General features: G+C 41.4%; 1 protein-coding gene across 1 annotated transcript in view; it reads left to right on the forward strand.

Moving 5' to 3' along the window:
* The window catches only part of EXTL3 (exostosin like glycosyltransferase 3), a 211,961-nt gene that overhangs the window by 185,041 nt on the left and 11,170 nt on the right, over positions 1-15,750 (forward strand). Inside the window, exon 4 of the mRNA XM_069233782.1 lies at positions 13,381-13,525. Within this exon, the coding sequence (XP_069089883.1) occupies positions 13,381-13,525 (145 nt within the window). The remainder of the gene's footprint in view (positions 1-13,380; positions 13,526-15,750) is intronic.

The following is a 15,750-nucleotide window of genomic DNA, read 5'->3' on the forward strand; positions in this document are numbered from 1 at the left end:
CAGGACCCTACAGGGGTGTATGTGTGGTTATGTGTGTGTATATAATATACCTTGTGCAGCTATACTGCAATCTAGTGTAGGGCTTGGGCTAGCGTTGTCACTGCGTGAGGCATTGGGGCCTATTACTCATGCATGTAATGCAGCCAAGTGGAAAAGATTTATCCATTTCTGCATCTCAAACCAGTTAAACCCCTTTAACGTTACAGTGCAAACTATAGCGTCATACCTATTTCACAAGGCATGTATGCCTTTACTCAGCTGATGTAAATGCATACATGCAGAACGAGGAACACTCCTCTCTTTTTAGGTGTCGCCTGCACAGCGCTTGTGCACTGTGCTTGCTAAGTCACATGTATTTAAAAAAATATATATAAAGGTGCTTAGAACCCGCCCCCATACTTAACATTCGTAGGCTTCCCAGTCACTTGCATTTTCTGGCTTCTCCTTGGTCAATACCGTCGGGGTCATATCAACGTTCACTTCCTTTCTCTTAGGCTTTTCCTTGAAGCCTGGACCAAGTACAGTTTCCGTCTGGCAGGCGGTGGTTTGCGGCTAGTGTACTACCACTGATGCACACTTCTGAGGTACATATATATATTTGATTTTTTCTTCTTTTTTTTTTTTTTACTTTTGTCCCTGCACAATAGTGAGGCTGTTGTGCTCTCCCTCTCCAGTTGCCACACTGGCTTGCTTCATCCTTTTTGCAGGATTTTGCATTTCTATTGCTTTTTGCTGTACGTTTTCTTCCATCGCTCAATTTTTCAGATGGTCTATGTGGTTGAGCTTTTTTGAGTACAGGGGTAGCTAGTGTCTGGGACTGAGTGGTCTCCATGCTGATATATGGCAGTAAGCTTACAGTCCACTACCCCTTCCACCTGTGAATGCCAAACACACATCAAGTTCTCTGGAGCGGATACATCCATTCTGCGTATTCCACACTGCGCTGGGGGCGTAACTGAGTCACAAGGGATGCCATTTTAATTACAAGCAGACAGAGAAGTCTCAGTAGTGATCAAAGCGGTACAGACAATTGGGTGGGGCCCAGGACTAATGTTATCTTCCTGTCTCTGACATGGCCGCCTCCATGGAGCATATGCACACCCCATATTGTAGCCAATGTTAAAATCTGGCTTTATTTCGCAGTCCTGGAGGCAGTGTTAAGGCATGTCACTCTTGCGCATGAACAGGCTCTTATAGTAACAAATCATACAGGGACACAGGTGCAGTGGTGCAGGGAAGCGCTGGTATGTGCAATGCACAGTCCCAGGTACAGTGGCAGGCTGAAGCAACAAGACACCATACACTCACGGGGCTGGCACTTTTATATACATTATTGTGTGGTCCATAGCGTGCACACTGATACGCATGTGCAGAAGATGTGTTCTTTACAAGGATACTATGCTGTTTTTAAACTTCCCCCTGGCAAATTCGGATTGATGGTTGGTTGCTTGCTGTTCTAGCATGCGCACACTTATACTATTAAAGTGTGTGGCACCCAGGTGCGCTGTGCTGCCATTACACGCGTTTCATGTGACACCCACAGGCACTACCTTATTTATTCACACGCACACGGCTGCTTCATGTTCCGTTTATTTTAAGTATTCTTAAAACCACCTAACAATCACTTCATCTTCCACTTTACAGTTGAAAGTTATGTACTGCCTGACCGAACTCAATTACACACTCCAGTGTGTATTCTTTGATTCCTTTCTCTTTGATGGTCTTTGAGCAACAGGGATGTTAGAAGAGAATTTGGCGTAATGGCCAGAACTGTCGTTTCTGAAACTGGGTTCAAGTCCAGGCGTCGGCTCAACGTGCTGTGATTTGGGACAAAGCACTTGGTCCCCCATAACTAAAAAAGCAAAAACAAAATGGTGTCCTTGTTATAATGTAAAGAGCTCCAATACCTTTGGGTCGAGTTTGTGCTATTTAAAACTGCAAAAAAGTGAGTTGACATTGTGTTTCCACAATCTCCGAGTACCTTTTCCTGTGTAATTGTGTATATTTTAGTTACTAATAGTCATACCGAGTACTTGACAGGCAGCTATTTTTTATATGCCACGACTATGTAATAAATAAACTAGACACAATCGCTGATCATTGATGACTTGTAGGGCACAGCTTAGATCTATTTATTGTAACTCGTGAAACAGAAAACAATGTTTAGGTTTCAAATCACATACTTAAAATTAATTATAGCTTGGATGTTAGGATCTCTCTGAAAAGCCTGAAATGCCTACGAGCACACTGTTTATTAAAGAACTCTCACTTTAAATGTGCTGCACCAGTGTTTCATATGTATTTCGGTTGCTTGCATATGTTTTGGTTTTGCCTAGACCTGGACCAGTGAATACCAATGAAATAATTGACAAAGCAAATAGCTATGGCATAGGCGAAACATATTGGCTTTGCCAATGCTTGTTTTGAATTTCTGTTTGTCTCAAAAGAGTTACACCCTTGAGAGAGCAACTTGTTTGGAACTTTTAATGTAGTTCTCACATGGCTTATGGGGCTTCTCCTTCACTAGTGCCTTGCAGTTCATTTTATGGAAAATATAGTCTTTAGCAATAACTTTGCTTAGGCATGTCAGCGAGCTTCATACTTTTACCATAGTAGAGCCATTTATTCCCGTTCACACAGATAGAGTGGTTCTTAAAACAAGCCTCGAGTTCTTACCTAACTTAGTATCACTGTTTCATGCGACTCAAACAGTTGCATTCTTTCCAGAACCTGACTCTGTAGCAGAAATAGCATTGAACACCTTAGATGTAAAACGAGTGCTCGTGTATTATATTGATAATACTAAACATTTTCGAAAGACCATCCAACTTTTTGTTGCCTTTATTGAACCATGTTAACTTTCTTCCAAAGCAGGCATTGCAAGGTTAAATACTAAATTGATCCAGGCGTACTATGCAAAAGCTAATCATGTACTCCCCATACCTCCTAGGGCACACACTACACACACAAACTGAGCAGACATGTCTTTCGTGGGCAGTATCCCACTAGCAGATATTTGCAAATCTGCAACCTGGTACACTCCACACACTTTCACAAAACAGTACTGTATGAATATAGTAGATCATCAGCAAGCTGTATTAAGCAGCTGCATCATCAGTCCATTAATTACAGTAAGGTGGAAACTGTTTTTCAGTTTATGCAAAGCATGTGTATCTACCGCCACTGATGCTACCAAAGCAAAATATTACCCTGTAAACCTCTGTTCTTAGCTTGTTGCGCTGTAGATTCACATGCACCCCCCTTCCTCCCTGGAAGCAGACAGTGAGGGCACATTTTTGTTCTCGCTACACATTTATTAAATAATGCACAGAGCGCATGCCTATTATTCTCTAGACTCCACTTTCACCCACTATGCAAAAAATAATTTAAGGATGGAATACTGTCCACTCTTCCCTATATGCCACACTTTATAGCACAAAGTACATGTAACCTTCTGCTCACTTATATGTTTTTTGCCTGCTGACAGTGACTCATTTGCTGACCTTGCTTCTTGTAGTGCATAGGCCTGGTGGATGATGTAGATCATGCTTGATGGCAGGGGTGGGAAATTTAATAAAATATCTACTTGTCCATGAGACAGGTTGCTTTATAAATCTACTTGCCCTGTAAAAAAAATCCACTTGTCCCTTTGGTGCCACCATGTAGTACGTGACAAACCTTGGCAGCAATCTCATTATATAAAGGCTCTAAAAAGAGCCTCTCTGATATGCCAGGGCTCATACTATAGAAGCGTTTGCATACAAGCAAATCCCTTACTTTGCCACCTGTCTACAGATGTACATACTGAGGCTGTAGGTAGCAGTGAGCAATAGTTTCAGGTTTGACATGCCCTTTTGAGTCTGTGCAAACCTACAAACTTGCATTTGATAGTGTTTTACCATCTCTTCTCTAATTGTTTACCATAGTGAGAAAGCTTGGACAGTTGGAGAGAAAATTAATTGGAGGGAAAGTGAACTTGTAAATGCTCAGCAGATTTTCGCATGAGCAATTCTAGGTGCACATATTTGAGCTAAAGTGTAGTTCACAAATATTTTCTAGGAATACCATTTCCTGGCCTACTTCTGAAATTCTTGGTAATTTATGAGTTGTAAATCTTCACTAACGGAAGGACATATACCATGGGTGCACTTTTGTGACTTCCTTTAAGAATTGGGCCTCTAATTCGGTCTGGAATTCACCGAGACCTATTGTTTTTATTGCAGTTCAGTCTGTCTCTGTCTGTTGGCTGCCTTCACTTTGAGTGACAGTACTGTGCTATTTTACAAGGAACATATCTGCACGCAAAGAAGATTTGTTCAATACCAGGAACTTCTGTGGCAATGTGTGCTTTTTGAGACAAATTTTTTTTTTGCTTTTGCCAACGTTTGTTATAATAGTGAGGGCCCTACCGCTCCCACAGCAATAAAGTTTTACAAAAACCATGTCAAAACAAGACACACATTGACAAAATCGAAAGGCTGACTTCCAATGTTAAACCTACTGACTTTGACAATGCTTGTTTATTTTCATTGTTTCCCATAATCTTGTTGAAACGGGATTCACTGATTTTTCCATTATGGAAATATTTTATTTTTTTTAAATACTAGCATGCATCAACACATTTTACTAAATGATGCTTTAAAGAAATGGTACCTAAAATTTCACAATAGCTTAGCAAACCATTTTTTTCCTCATTGTATTTTTTAATGAACATTTTGTTTTTGAAATCAAAGAATCCTCATTATTGCTTTCAAGCTTCTACACATATTTGCATCTAATCAGAGAGCATTCTGGGAGCATTATACGTAGCCTCATATTGTTCATCTTTGCAAATGTGTGTACACCTTTATGTACTGGAACTCATATCAGTAGTGCTGTCTGAGCTTAGTATATGCCCTTAGCACGCGCTCACCCTAATAATAAAGGCTTTGCATTAATGAACCATAAATACAAGTTCGAACAGCATTAACTTATGAACACAAATGTTACCTCTACTGCAGACAATGCCCTTCTCTGATCCGTAATGTGGTACAGTAAACTGGTAGCTAAAGGGTTTATGCTGCAGGGGGGTGCACCTATATGTCCCAAGGACAAAAAAATAAATAGGAAAAGTTGTTGCCATTGATCCCAAACAATATGTCCTGGGCATCGGGCTATAGGAATTCCACACCCCTGTTGATGGTCTCCAGTTTTGTGTGACGCCAAGATGACATTGGATTGTATGCACTGCAAACTGTCTTTGTTAAACATTAACGATGGTTCGCAAAATAGTTTGAGGTTGCTTCTAAAGGTTATGTTTTTTATTTTATTTTTTATTTTTTAGTAGTGTCTTGTGCGTGGCCAATCAAATGTCAGTTTTCATTTTTTTTGACCTCCCATAAAATACTGAGGTAATCTTGTGAGACCCAAGAGCAGGAAGTGCCATCACTGCAGAGCAGTCCATTGTGTGCGAATTACAATTGCAAAGGGACAAAAGAAAGTGTCTTCACAGATCATTACTTGCAAGATCAGCCATAGAGATTTTTTCCACAAGAGCCAGGGAGAAATATTCTTTAGGAGCCTCTGGAATGTTCAAAGCATGTGGTCTTGCCAAAGTACGAAGCTAAACACCATGAAGTGGAAATGTGATGAGGATTAAAGCTTCTACTTTCACCTCTCCTCTAGCCACTTCCAACTGCAGGCTGGGAAACTGCTTCTGATGCTGCTACGTTGACCCGTGACCACGACCCCAGTATCTACGTAATGCGCTATATTGTATGTTCTGTCTGAAATTTGCATTTGCTGGGGACCTGTTGAGTGCTCATGAGGATGTTTGTAAAAAGTAGTCCTTTTGATGCCATGCCCTTTTTTATTTCTTTATAGTTCCATTTAAAAAAAAAAAAAGTAAATCAAAGTCAAAAAACATTTAAAAAAAAAAAAAAAAGAAAGATTCCTGTTGGAACCACTTTTCCTGGTTAAAAAAAATAAACATTTTTGTCCTCTCCATTGGCATACAGAGCAAGGGGTTGGGCACAGGGCTAGGGCAGAACCGAACACAAGCAGGCAACATCCCACTGGGGACAGCCTTTATCTGTGCAGTGTGGGGTTGGCCTCAGACCAGGCCCTTTGTGCAACATCTGCAGCCTTCAGCTGTGGACAGTGCAAAGTTGGCCACAGGCCCTGGGGCCAGCTCCCTGCTGTACAAGGCCTTAGGCCGGGCCTTTCACCCAACACACTGAGTGCAGCCAATTCCTTGATTGCAAGCAACCAGCTTCTTCATACGACCTTCAGCCATGCAGTGTGAGATTGGGCACTTTCCCAGCTCGAATTCTATTGTCATTTGCTCTGTAGATTCTGAGGTTTCCGACAACTGTTTGAAAGCGTGGATGAGTGACGTCACTTTGACACCATTGTCTTCTGTTAGATATACTGGTCATCACACAAATATTTCTTGCTACCAGTCCCCATCACGCAGGAACCCCAAAACTCTCTGCTTCCCTCGCCAGCACCACACAGCCTTTCACAATACGCCCAACCTCCACCAATGTATGAAAGGGAGTTATTAGTTGGTAAGGATGTGGATCGTTCTGCAGCATTCCATTTACTCTGAACCAACTACCCCATTGTAGCACTTGATTCTCTCAGGGCAGCGAAGTAGAACAATCCAAGGCCTACACTGGGGGCTAATACTCCAATACGCAGATATATAATAAACATCTAATAAATCCTGGTCTACCCAGTGTTTTATTTATAAAAAAGGGAATGTTCCTTATTATGCACCCACTACTTACTACTATAAATTAATTCACAAATATGTACAAGTAGGAATACCTTTGGTGACACTCTCCTGCAAGTCCACACCTTTAGCGAGCTCTGAAATGCAAGACCCTGAGACAGTCCACGTATATCAGACATAATTTAAAGGGGTGTAGTTTTGGAAAGGCAGGCCTGCAAGCTTTTTAATGGTGTTGCCTGGTTTTTAAAAGCAAAAGCATATCCTAACAGATCAAAACACCCTAAAACTGTTAGAGATATTACCACTATACAGTGGCGTTATTAACAAGTTGCAGTGACTCGCTGTTAACGAGATCGTCACCAGAAAACATTAATTTACCCTCATTAAGACACATGAAATATTATGAACTAATAATTGCCCATTAAGCATTATAATTTTAAAAAAACAAGGTTTTTTTTTTATTTTCAGCATGCTGCAAGTACAGCTTTAGGACAAGCCAACTAGAGTGTCCATACTCCAGAGCCTCAGGGCAAAAGCCCAAGCTCTGGGAATGGTTGAAAGTGTGTGAAAACTATTTTAGGGTCACCAGTGTTACCTCCTCCATCCCCAGAAGACTTAGGGCAGTTTTGTAAAAAAAAAAAAAAAAAACTTTACTGGGTCTCCTGTGGGGACTGCCAGACTCTTAGTAGGTAGGCTCACAAACAGTTGAGAATATGCTGGTGGTGCTCATGTCCTCCCTGAGGCACTGCAGGCAGAAAATACAAATCCTGTAATGCCCTTGCAAGGGCTTATGGGTCGCTCCAGTACTCCTAGACCCAGCTGACCAGAGTGCCCAAAGGGCTTTAATGTGGCCCTCACAGGAAAAGATGTTTCTAATGTGGAGAGGTGTGGCACAATGGTTAGAGCGGCAGACCCTCATGCAGAAATCTGGCCCGGGACCAGGGTTCAATTCCCGCCTCGGCAGGTCTTGGGCTCAAATCCCTTGGATCGGATAATTCTGGCCTTGGTGCCTAATCTAATTAATGGGTCCCACTCTGTAACTCTGGGCAATAGCTTGCTTAATCTCCATAACGGCTCTCACAGCGCTTGGATGCCTGGCTTCACCTTGGGGGTGCCCAGGAGTGGGCGCCTCACAGGGAAATGCCAGGAGGGGTTCCACAGCGGTATGCATACAGCACCTTGAGACCCTAACGGGTGAGTAGTGCGCTATACAAGTGCAAAGTTTACAGTTTTAATGTATTTTATTTTAATAATGGGTGCCCAGGTCCCACGTAGGGCACCCACAGCTTTTCGTTGGGGCCCCCAAAGCTCACATACTCGCTACACAGACCCTCAGAACTAGCATTCTTCTATGCTCCCACCTGTGCTGACTGCCAGTGGCGTAACAAAAATGGACACCCCCACTCACCCCTGCAAAAAACATGGAGGGGGCCACCTCCGAAATCACTAAGGCCAGGTGCTGTGCTGAGGCGGCCCCCTGGAGCACCGTGGGGCTGTGGGAGCCTTTGTTACGCCCCTGCTGACTGCAGGCGGAAGAAGGATCAGCTCAGTTGTCGGGCTGGAGAGTTCAAGCTTTGTGCTCCTGTCCGACCCCCGATATAGTCACGGGGCCAGCCACTTCAAATGGGCCCAGCCAGAACAACACACACACCAACCTATACCCATCAGTCCTGCCATCCATTGATGCTTTCGTCCATCCGCGTCCCCCTCCCACCATCCCCCCAAGGCAGCATCCTGCAGAGGAGGGCATTGTGCAATCATTCCTTGAAGTCCTGCTCAGGTTGTAACACGTGAATAGACCTGCGTCAGGTGCGCTCTGGTGACGCACAGTCCGATCACTAACACGTACGGCCACCACTGCCTGACGCTCAGTTTCTGCTGCACACCAAAGCTCCCCTGCACCACAAACTAGCAATTTGCGTTTTCCCGGCCCCAGCTTCTATTTTCAGTTGTGTGAACTCGGGGCGACTGATCCACCATGTGTAATTAGACGTAATCACCACAATTGTGAGACTTAAATAGAGCAATAATGGTTTCAAGGATGTCAACAAGCTGGCTGTATTCCGGAAATACACAATTTAGAAAATCGTTGGCTCTGCCGCCTCTAATTGCCTCCTTGCGCTTGTTTGCTGTTCCACTGCATCATAAATGTGTCTTTAAAAGACGCCTGTTTTTTGACGGGTAACTCGGGGCATTTTATGACTTAGCAGATGCCAGCGCGTGCTGGAGGAGAACAATGTTTTCTTTAATAATCCTCTTGGCGCCTGATTTATTGCGCGTTAACTGTGATTTCGCCAAACAGAAATGCTAATCTATTTGAGGAACTTCAACTTTGAATGTTAACAGTGCGCACAGCAAGATTAGTTCTAGCTTCAGTGTGGACTTCCAAAGTCATGGAGTAACGCTATGAAATGAGAAATTACCTAGACAGTCTTTTCTTTGCGGGTTAGCGGGGCTTTCCACCGTCTGTTCTCTCTTACAGAAATGGCTCCCTTGTTAACTCTGTGCTCAAGGGACCCGCTGTATTTATTTGAAGCACGTACTTCTGCAATGAAGCAACTGTAGGAAGCATGTTTACAATTGGTGTAATATAGTTTTCAAGATCACAAAACACAAATCAACGAAGTAAACGTGGCTAGTCCTGAAAGTATAAATATATCAAGCATTTATACTAGCGAAAATAATGCAACTTGTGCAGTTGTTTTTTTCGTGTGATGATTTTTGCAGGGCACCTAACTTGTTATGAAAAACGTTTTCGGAGCTTTGTGAAAAAATGTACCTTCCTCCTTTTTTAATGTATTTTTTATTTTATTTATGCGGCACTCTCGGTCTGAGTCCCACCTACATGGGTGAGCTCTGCAGTGAAATCTATAGTCTAAAAGTGAGAAAAGACTATCCACTATCCCATAGATTAATTGCTTTGTTGGTTTCAGCTGCACTGTTTTGTCTGGGTTAGGAGGACGGATTAGTTAAAATGACTTTCAAAACCTTAGAACAAACAGGCTTTTACTCCCAGGGTGAGTGCAGCCCATCATTTTTGGTATGCATATGGGTTTATTTTACAATATTAACACATCTTTTCACTGTGTGCATATGTTTATAGAAGATGCAGCTACAAGCGATTCACTATTGAAATATTACTGGAAACATTTAGATTATAAACGTTATAAATACAATTAACTCAATTTACTGCAAAAAATGAAAAGCATAAGTTTGTAAATATTCATGCATGTACATATAGGACTTTAGTATAATTGTATAACTCCCGATTATTTTCAATATGCGTATCAATTGATGTATGTAGAACTCTTGTGATTATACATCTGCGTACTTATCTATTTTCCTCCCACTGCAGAGAAAAAAAACACGAATCTATCCAAACCTCACCATACCACCACTATCCGTCATCCTATTTCTCTTCCAAAATACCCCCTGCCTCCACTCTCTAACTCACCCCAAATCCCTGCTGCTACTATGAAGGCCCAAAGGACTCTTCCCAAACTTATGAAGGCCCAAATGACCCTTTTCACACATTTCCCTCCTGTGTCCATCTTTTATCCCAGTCATCCAGCTAGCAGGCTATCAAACTCATCCCATACCTCTTAGATAACTATAAACCCCCAAATAATCCTTTCTAAACTCATCCCTGCTCTAGCCATCCTTTATCCCAGTCATCCAGCAGCAGGCTATCAAACTCATCCCATACCTCCTAGATAACTATAAACCACCAAATAATCCTTTCTAAACTCTTCCCTCCTCTATCCATCCTTTATCCTATTCATCCATAAAGCAGACTCACAGGTCTAGCACTCCCACTACTCTTAATGACAACTTCTATATTTCCATCTAGTAATCCACCTTTGGGTTCCTGAGTAACGTGCTACTCACTGAAAAGCGCTTCAACGCCTCATCATGGGTTGTAAGCACTATATTAATTGACAACATTTTTTGTTTCATGGTTCGACGCTCTGTGGTTCACATAGGAGCATAACATTTGTGCCTAGTTGGTAGCCTTTCAAGCCGTGTTCCACAAGGCGTTCCAAAGCAGAGATGGAAGATCTAAGTATTTCCAGTTCTCTCATCCTCTCGATTAAATCCTTCATTATGACCGCCTTGCAGAACATTTATTTGAGTTGTAGAGGGCATATATGTAGAAAAATTAAAATCTTTAATGGTCTAGAGGATAGATACGTAATGATGGACTGGTTTTGGCTCATCTTTAACCAGGATATTGGCAAAATCTGGAGATTTCTCTACAAACATAGGTAGGAGACATGCAGGTATTCCATTACATGCTGGTGACCTTGTCATTCTAGACACAGAACACTGTGTCTTTCGGGGTAGGTGACCTGCCTACTTGATTACAGTGAAAGCAATATGTTACCTATTAATACAATCAAAAACGTGCTCTTGCTTTTGGAATGTTTTGTTCAGCTGGATGCTTCTCTGAGCATGGTTGGCAAGCGTAAGTGCGTAGGTGTTTTGTTTAAGAGTGAGCTTACCTGAGGTGGGCAAAAGGACATGACTACAAGCAACAACCTCACCATCTTGAATGGGCTAATAACACTGAACTTCCTTGATGGGAGTCTCTCTATTAAGATTTTATTCAAAGTGTTTAGCGTTAACATGTCTTACAGTTCTTCAGTTATGAAAAATATGAGATTTACTTTAGGAAAGTTGGATGTAAAAACTGGGAAAACGGCATTCCCTCCAAGTTGGGTTTGTTTAGTCCTATATATATATATATATATATATATATATATATATATATATATATATATATATATGAGTGAGTGAGTTTTTTTGTTTTGTGTTTTTAAAGAGGAAGTGATACACTATCTCTAATACGAATGTGAACATGGCAACATTTATTTCTAATAACCATGAATCACTATCATTCGGTTGGTGGCGACCTAGCGGGCCCTTAGGGTAGAAATAAAGTGCGTCTGCATGATCTGTAAGGTGTAAGGTTTCTTTACTTCTTAACAAGTTAATCTACTCCTTCTGCAGCAGGCCTATGTTTTCATGAACTAATGAGGTTTAAAAGCCAATGGACTTGTTCTGCTTATGTTGACATAGGAGGCACTCGCTAAAGTAAATTGATTAGTAACGAGTCTTAGTACTAACAAATTCTTTGGAACCTGTAAGACAAAATAAGATAATGATTGACATAGCCACATATCATGATTTCCAGATAGTCTATCCATGAAAAGAGAAGAAACTTTTTCGGTTAGCTTACTCACGACTGATACACGGTCAGAATGCACTTTTTCTTCGATTGATATTATCTGGTCATAATCATATAGTCTCACGCATCTTGGATTGAGATTTTGGTGTATTAATATTGAGCTGTTTGACCGGCAACTTCACAACGTAAGGATTGTACTGGTGAGCAACATATCTGTCATTATATTTAAGAATATTTACGATACTTTGAGTTTTCACCCTGAGGAAGTCGGTGGGGTCATCCCCAAGACAAAACACGTGTTGGCTGTTTCATAAGGATATTATGAACATGTTATCTGACTGTGGCTGATTGATACTGTCATACACTGGAGAACGGAATGTGCAATTAATTGAAATAAATCACGAAGACTGAAGAACTACATTGGAGATCTAATACGTTTCTACTCTTTTCTTCATGGATGGACTCTATTTGGAAATCATGATATGTGGCTATGTCAATGATTATCTTATTTTGTCTTACAGGTTCCAAAGAATTCATTAGTACTAAGACTCGTTACTAATCGATTTACTTTAGCAAGTGCCTCATGTGTCAATGTTTGTTTTGCCTGTTTTACTTGGTAATTCATTTCAGGGATTTGGGGTGTTTCCCTATGAGTGCACTGCTTTACTAATAGGTTGGTTATTGTACATATGCCAAACGTGGTCTTTGAGCGGCATTTCTCCAATTTCAACACCCTCTCTCTTCTGTATACAAACTTGTTCTGCATATGTCCTCCACAAAAGCTTAATGTCATTTTCTCATTATAACTGCATCCATTTGGTACTCATTATTAAACATTCATGTACAAAATACGAATAAAAATAGCTAAGGTGGGTATAGCCAAACATGTATAGGTACATACTAAAAGTGAAGATCTATGCAGCAGAGCTCAATAGCATGCATATTACTATAGCCAAGACATCAAAGCTCGATAGTAGCAAAATCAATCAATCAGGGATTTGTAAAGCGCGGCTATTCACCCGTGAGGGTCTCAAGGCGTTGTACAATCTAAAAACAAAGGGAGGGGTGTAAAGAGACAGATACGTGCAGACAAAGCCATAATGTCATCCCTTCGTGTGTGCAACAGAAACAGAGGGATTCGAGATAGTTTCTTTGAAGTAGACGTACCTTTGGTTTGTGTTTGAAGATTTGAAGTGGAAGAGCAGGTCTAACGAGGGCTCTGAGTACGTACTAGGTTCTTACAGCGTTACCTGAGAGCGTGACTGACGGTGCACATAGTCCTGAAGCGATGTGCTTTGAGGAGTAGTGTTATTAAAGTCCTGTTTTGCTGGAGCATTCTAGTTTCTGTGCTGGGTAAACTGAGAATGTAGGTGCAGGCCTTGTACGCGAGTCGTAAGCTGGCTTTCATGTAAAGTACCCACTTTCAGTGTAGGGCTTATCTCCATATTGTTTTCACAAAACTCTTTTTCTGTTTCAGGGTGTGGAGAGAGGCCAGAGATCGTGTTGTTGGTTTCCCTGGAAGGTACCACGCATGGGACATCCCTCATCAGTCCTGGCTCTACAACTCCAACTATTCTTGTGAGCTGTCCATGGTGCTTACAGGCGCAGCCTTTTTTCACAAGGTAAGTATGTCCGCTGTTGTCCAACTGTCCACCACAGTGTGTTTTTTTTTTCCTAAAAATAAAATAAACACTCTCCTACAGTAATGATGTTGAATTGCAATGCTTGCGGTACACCAGGCTGTGTGGGTATACATCATTATATTTTTTGACCTCTTGCCTTTTTACTAAAAGATCTGTCTGTTGCTCCTCTGCGAAGAAACCCAGGAACCCATAGGTGAGATTTATGGAAATAGTACATGGCCTTAATTTGCTGAAAGGAAACGAGTCCAAATATAGGTCATGATTTTGTTTGTTTTTTATATTTTATGCACTTAATGGTAACTACAGCTTTCATAAAGCGTGCTCACTCCCTTAAATGAGTTTTTGCCACACGAGGTGAACTATGCAATAAACCCTGTCCCTGTTCAGACTGTTTTCAACCCAAATGAGCTGTTCCATTTGAATTAAGAGCCTAAAACATTATACATGCCCACACCCTTTCTCCCCCATTTCTCCAGTGTGAGCATATGGACCTCCCCTTTCTCATTTTAGGGTGTATATATAATTAAAATGCTGTAGCTGAGATACCCTGTACAATTTTTTAAGTCTTTTTGCGAAAATGACTTTGCTTTCCATTTTCAAAGGTAAGATTTATTTTCTACACTGTGCACAGAGTCCTAGCCGCTATCCAGATATCCTGCACTGACGTAAAAGGAGCGTTGAGTGGGTGTGAAGGGGTTCGGGCTTCAGGTTCTCTTTTCCACATGAACTCTATTTCTCATTGAAAAGCCCAACATAAATAGAAGAAAATTATTTACAAGTAATCTCTGGCTGAGAATTCCTTACAGTCATGCACCCTAAAAAAAATTACATTTGGTATAATATTTTGAAAAAAGTAAGTGATTAATAGCTACACGACCTCGGAATATTTCTTAGTTGCACTCCTGAGGTAGTAGGGAATCAATTTAGATGTAACTGCAGCTCCAGGCTTAGTAGTACTGGAGTTAGGTAACCTGCCTTAAAGCTTCTTATTGACCTCACGGATCTCGCCAAGTGGCACAAGGCACCATTGGCTAAGGATATTGAACTTTCACTGTTGATGCAAACACTTTACTCTGGTCTAGACAGCAGTACTGCTGGCAGAGTCATGACCATGAAACACACTAAGTTAGAAGGCAGCATGGTTGACGTGTCTGTAAGGCAGCAGCCACAAGGTAGCTTTTTTGTTAATTTTCAAATCCTGCAGTGTTTAGTGCATCTGGCCAAGTCAGATCCAAGCAAGCTCCATAGATCTAGCCACTCCAAGGGAATAGAGGATGGTCAAAGTGGCTCTCCCATGTTCACGTGTCAACCCAAATACATTTGAATACCTTTCATCGTGTCCCCTATAAAATAACCTGGGTAAGGCCTAAACCCCTAAAATATCCATCAGAATTTCACATCAGTAAGTTGGGACTGGAATTCATCAGCCTTGTAAATTTACTTCAAATTCACCTTCTAACCTTCTGGAGCACAATGTTCCTCAAGGGCACAATTGCATTTTCTCTAATTAGTATTTAATTATTTGTCTTAGAGCACAGGTCCCCAAGGCTCCTTTTTTTTTAAGATGTGCTAAAAGTTCTTGGATCTAATGGACAAATGCCTTAATCTTCTAGCAGACCTCTGGAATCTAAACAGCATAATTAACAAATCAAAGCTCTACAGACAATTCAGATTTCCTGGAGCATGCATGCACATCTGAACTTCTTTAAATGAGTCTTAGACTGCTATTTTCTTCACGGATGTTTGTCAAGTTCTTTGCCGTCTTAGCTTGCAGCAGTGTGAGGATATACAGTTAGCCGTGTATTGACAATTGACCAGCCGAATATTCTCTGAGCCTGAAAATGTCTGTGCCGCAAGTTCAACCGTACATTGTATGCACTAGGGCAACCTTTTCCACCAATGATTGAACACTCTCCCACCAACACAAGTCCCCTACACCATAAGGTCACAACTACTCAATGGAAGAAAGGATGAAAATGTATTTTGAAAATGCTCCATTTTCTGGCGAGGAAAGCACTCTACAGACTGTAAACTCATGTCATAGTATGTGTGCATTGGTGCTTTTTGGCAGCTTGAGGCTATATAAGGCTTCAGCAGGTACACTTGGGCACATAGTAAACAATGACATCTGAACACTCGGCATGTATTGACTGGCATCTTACTCTGGAAATTGATGATTCTTTCCTTATATGCAGACTGAAGGG

This window comes from Pleurodeles waltl, chromosome 5 (genome assembly GCF_031143425.1).
Source record: "Pleurodeles waltl isolate 20211129_DDA chromosome 5, aPleWal1.hap1.20221129, whole genome shotgun sequence".
Classification (NCBI taxonomy): domain Eukaryota; kingdom Metazoa; phylum Chordata; class Amphibia; order Caudata; family Salamandridae; genus Pleurodeles; species Pleurodeles waltl.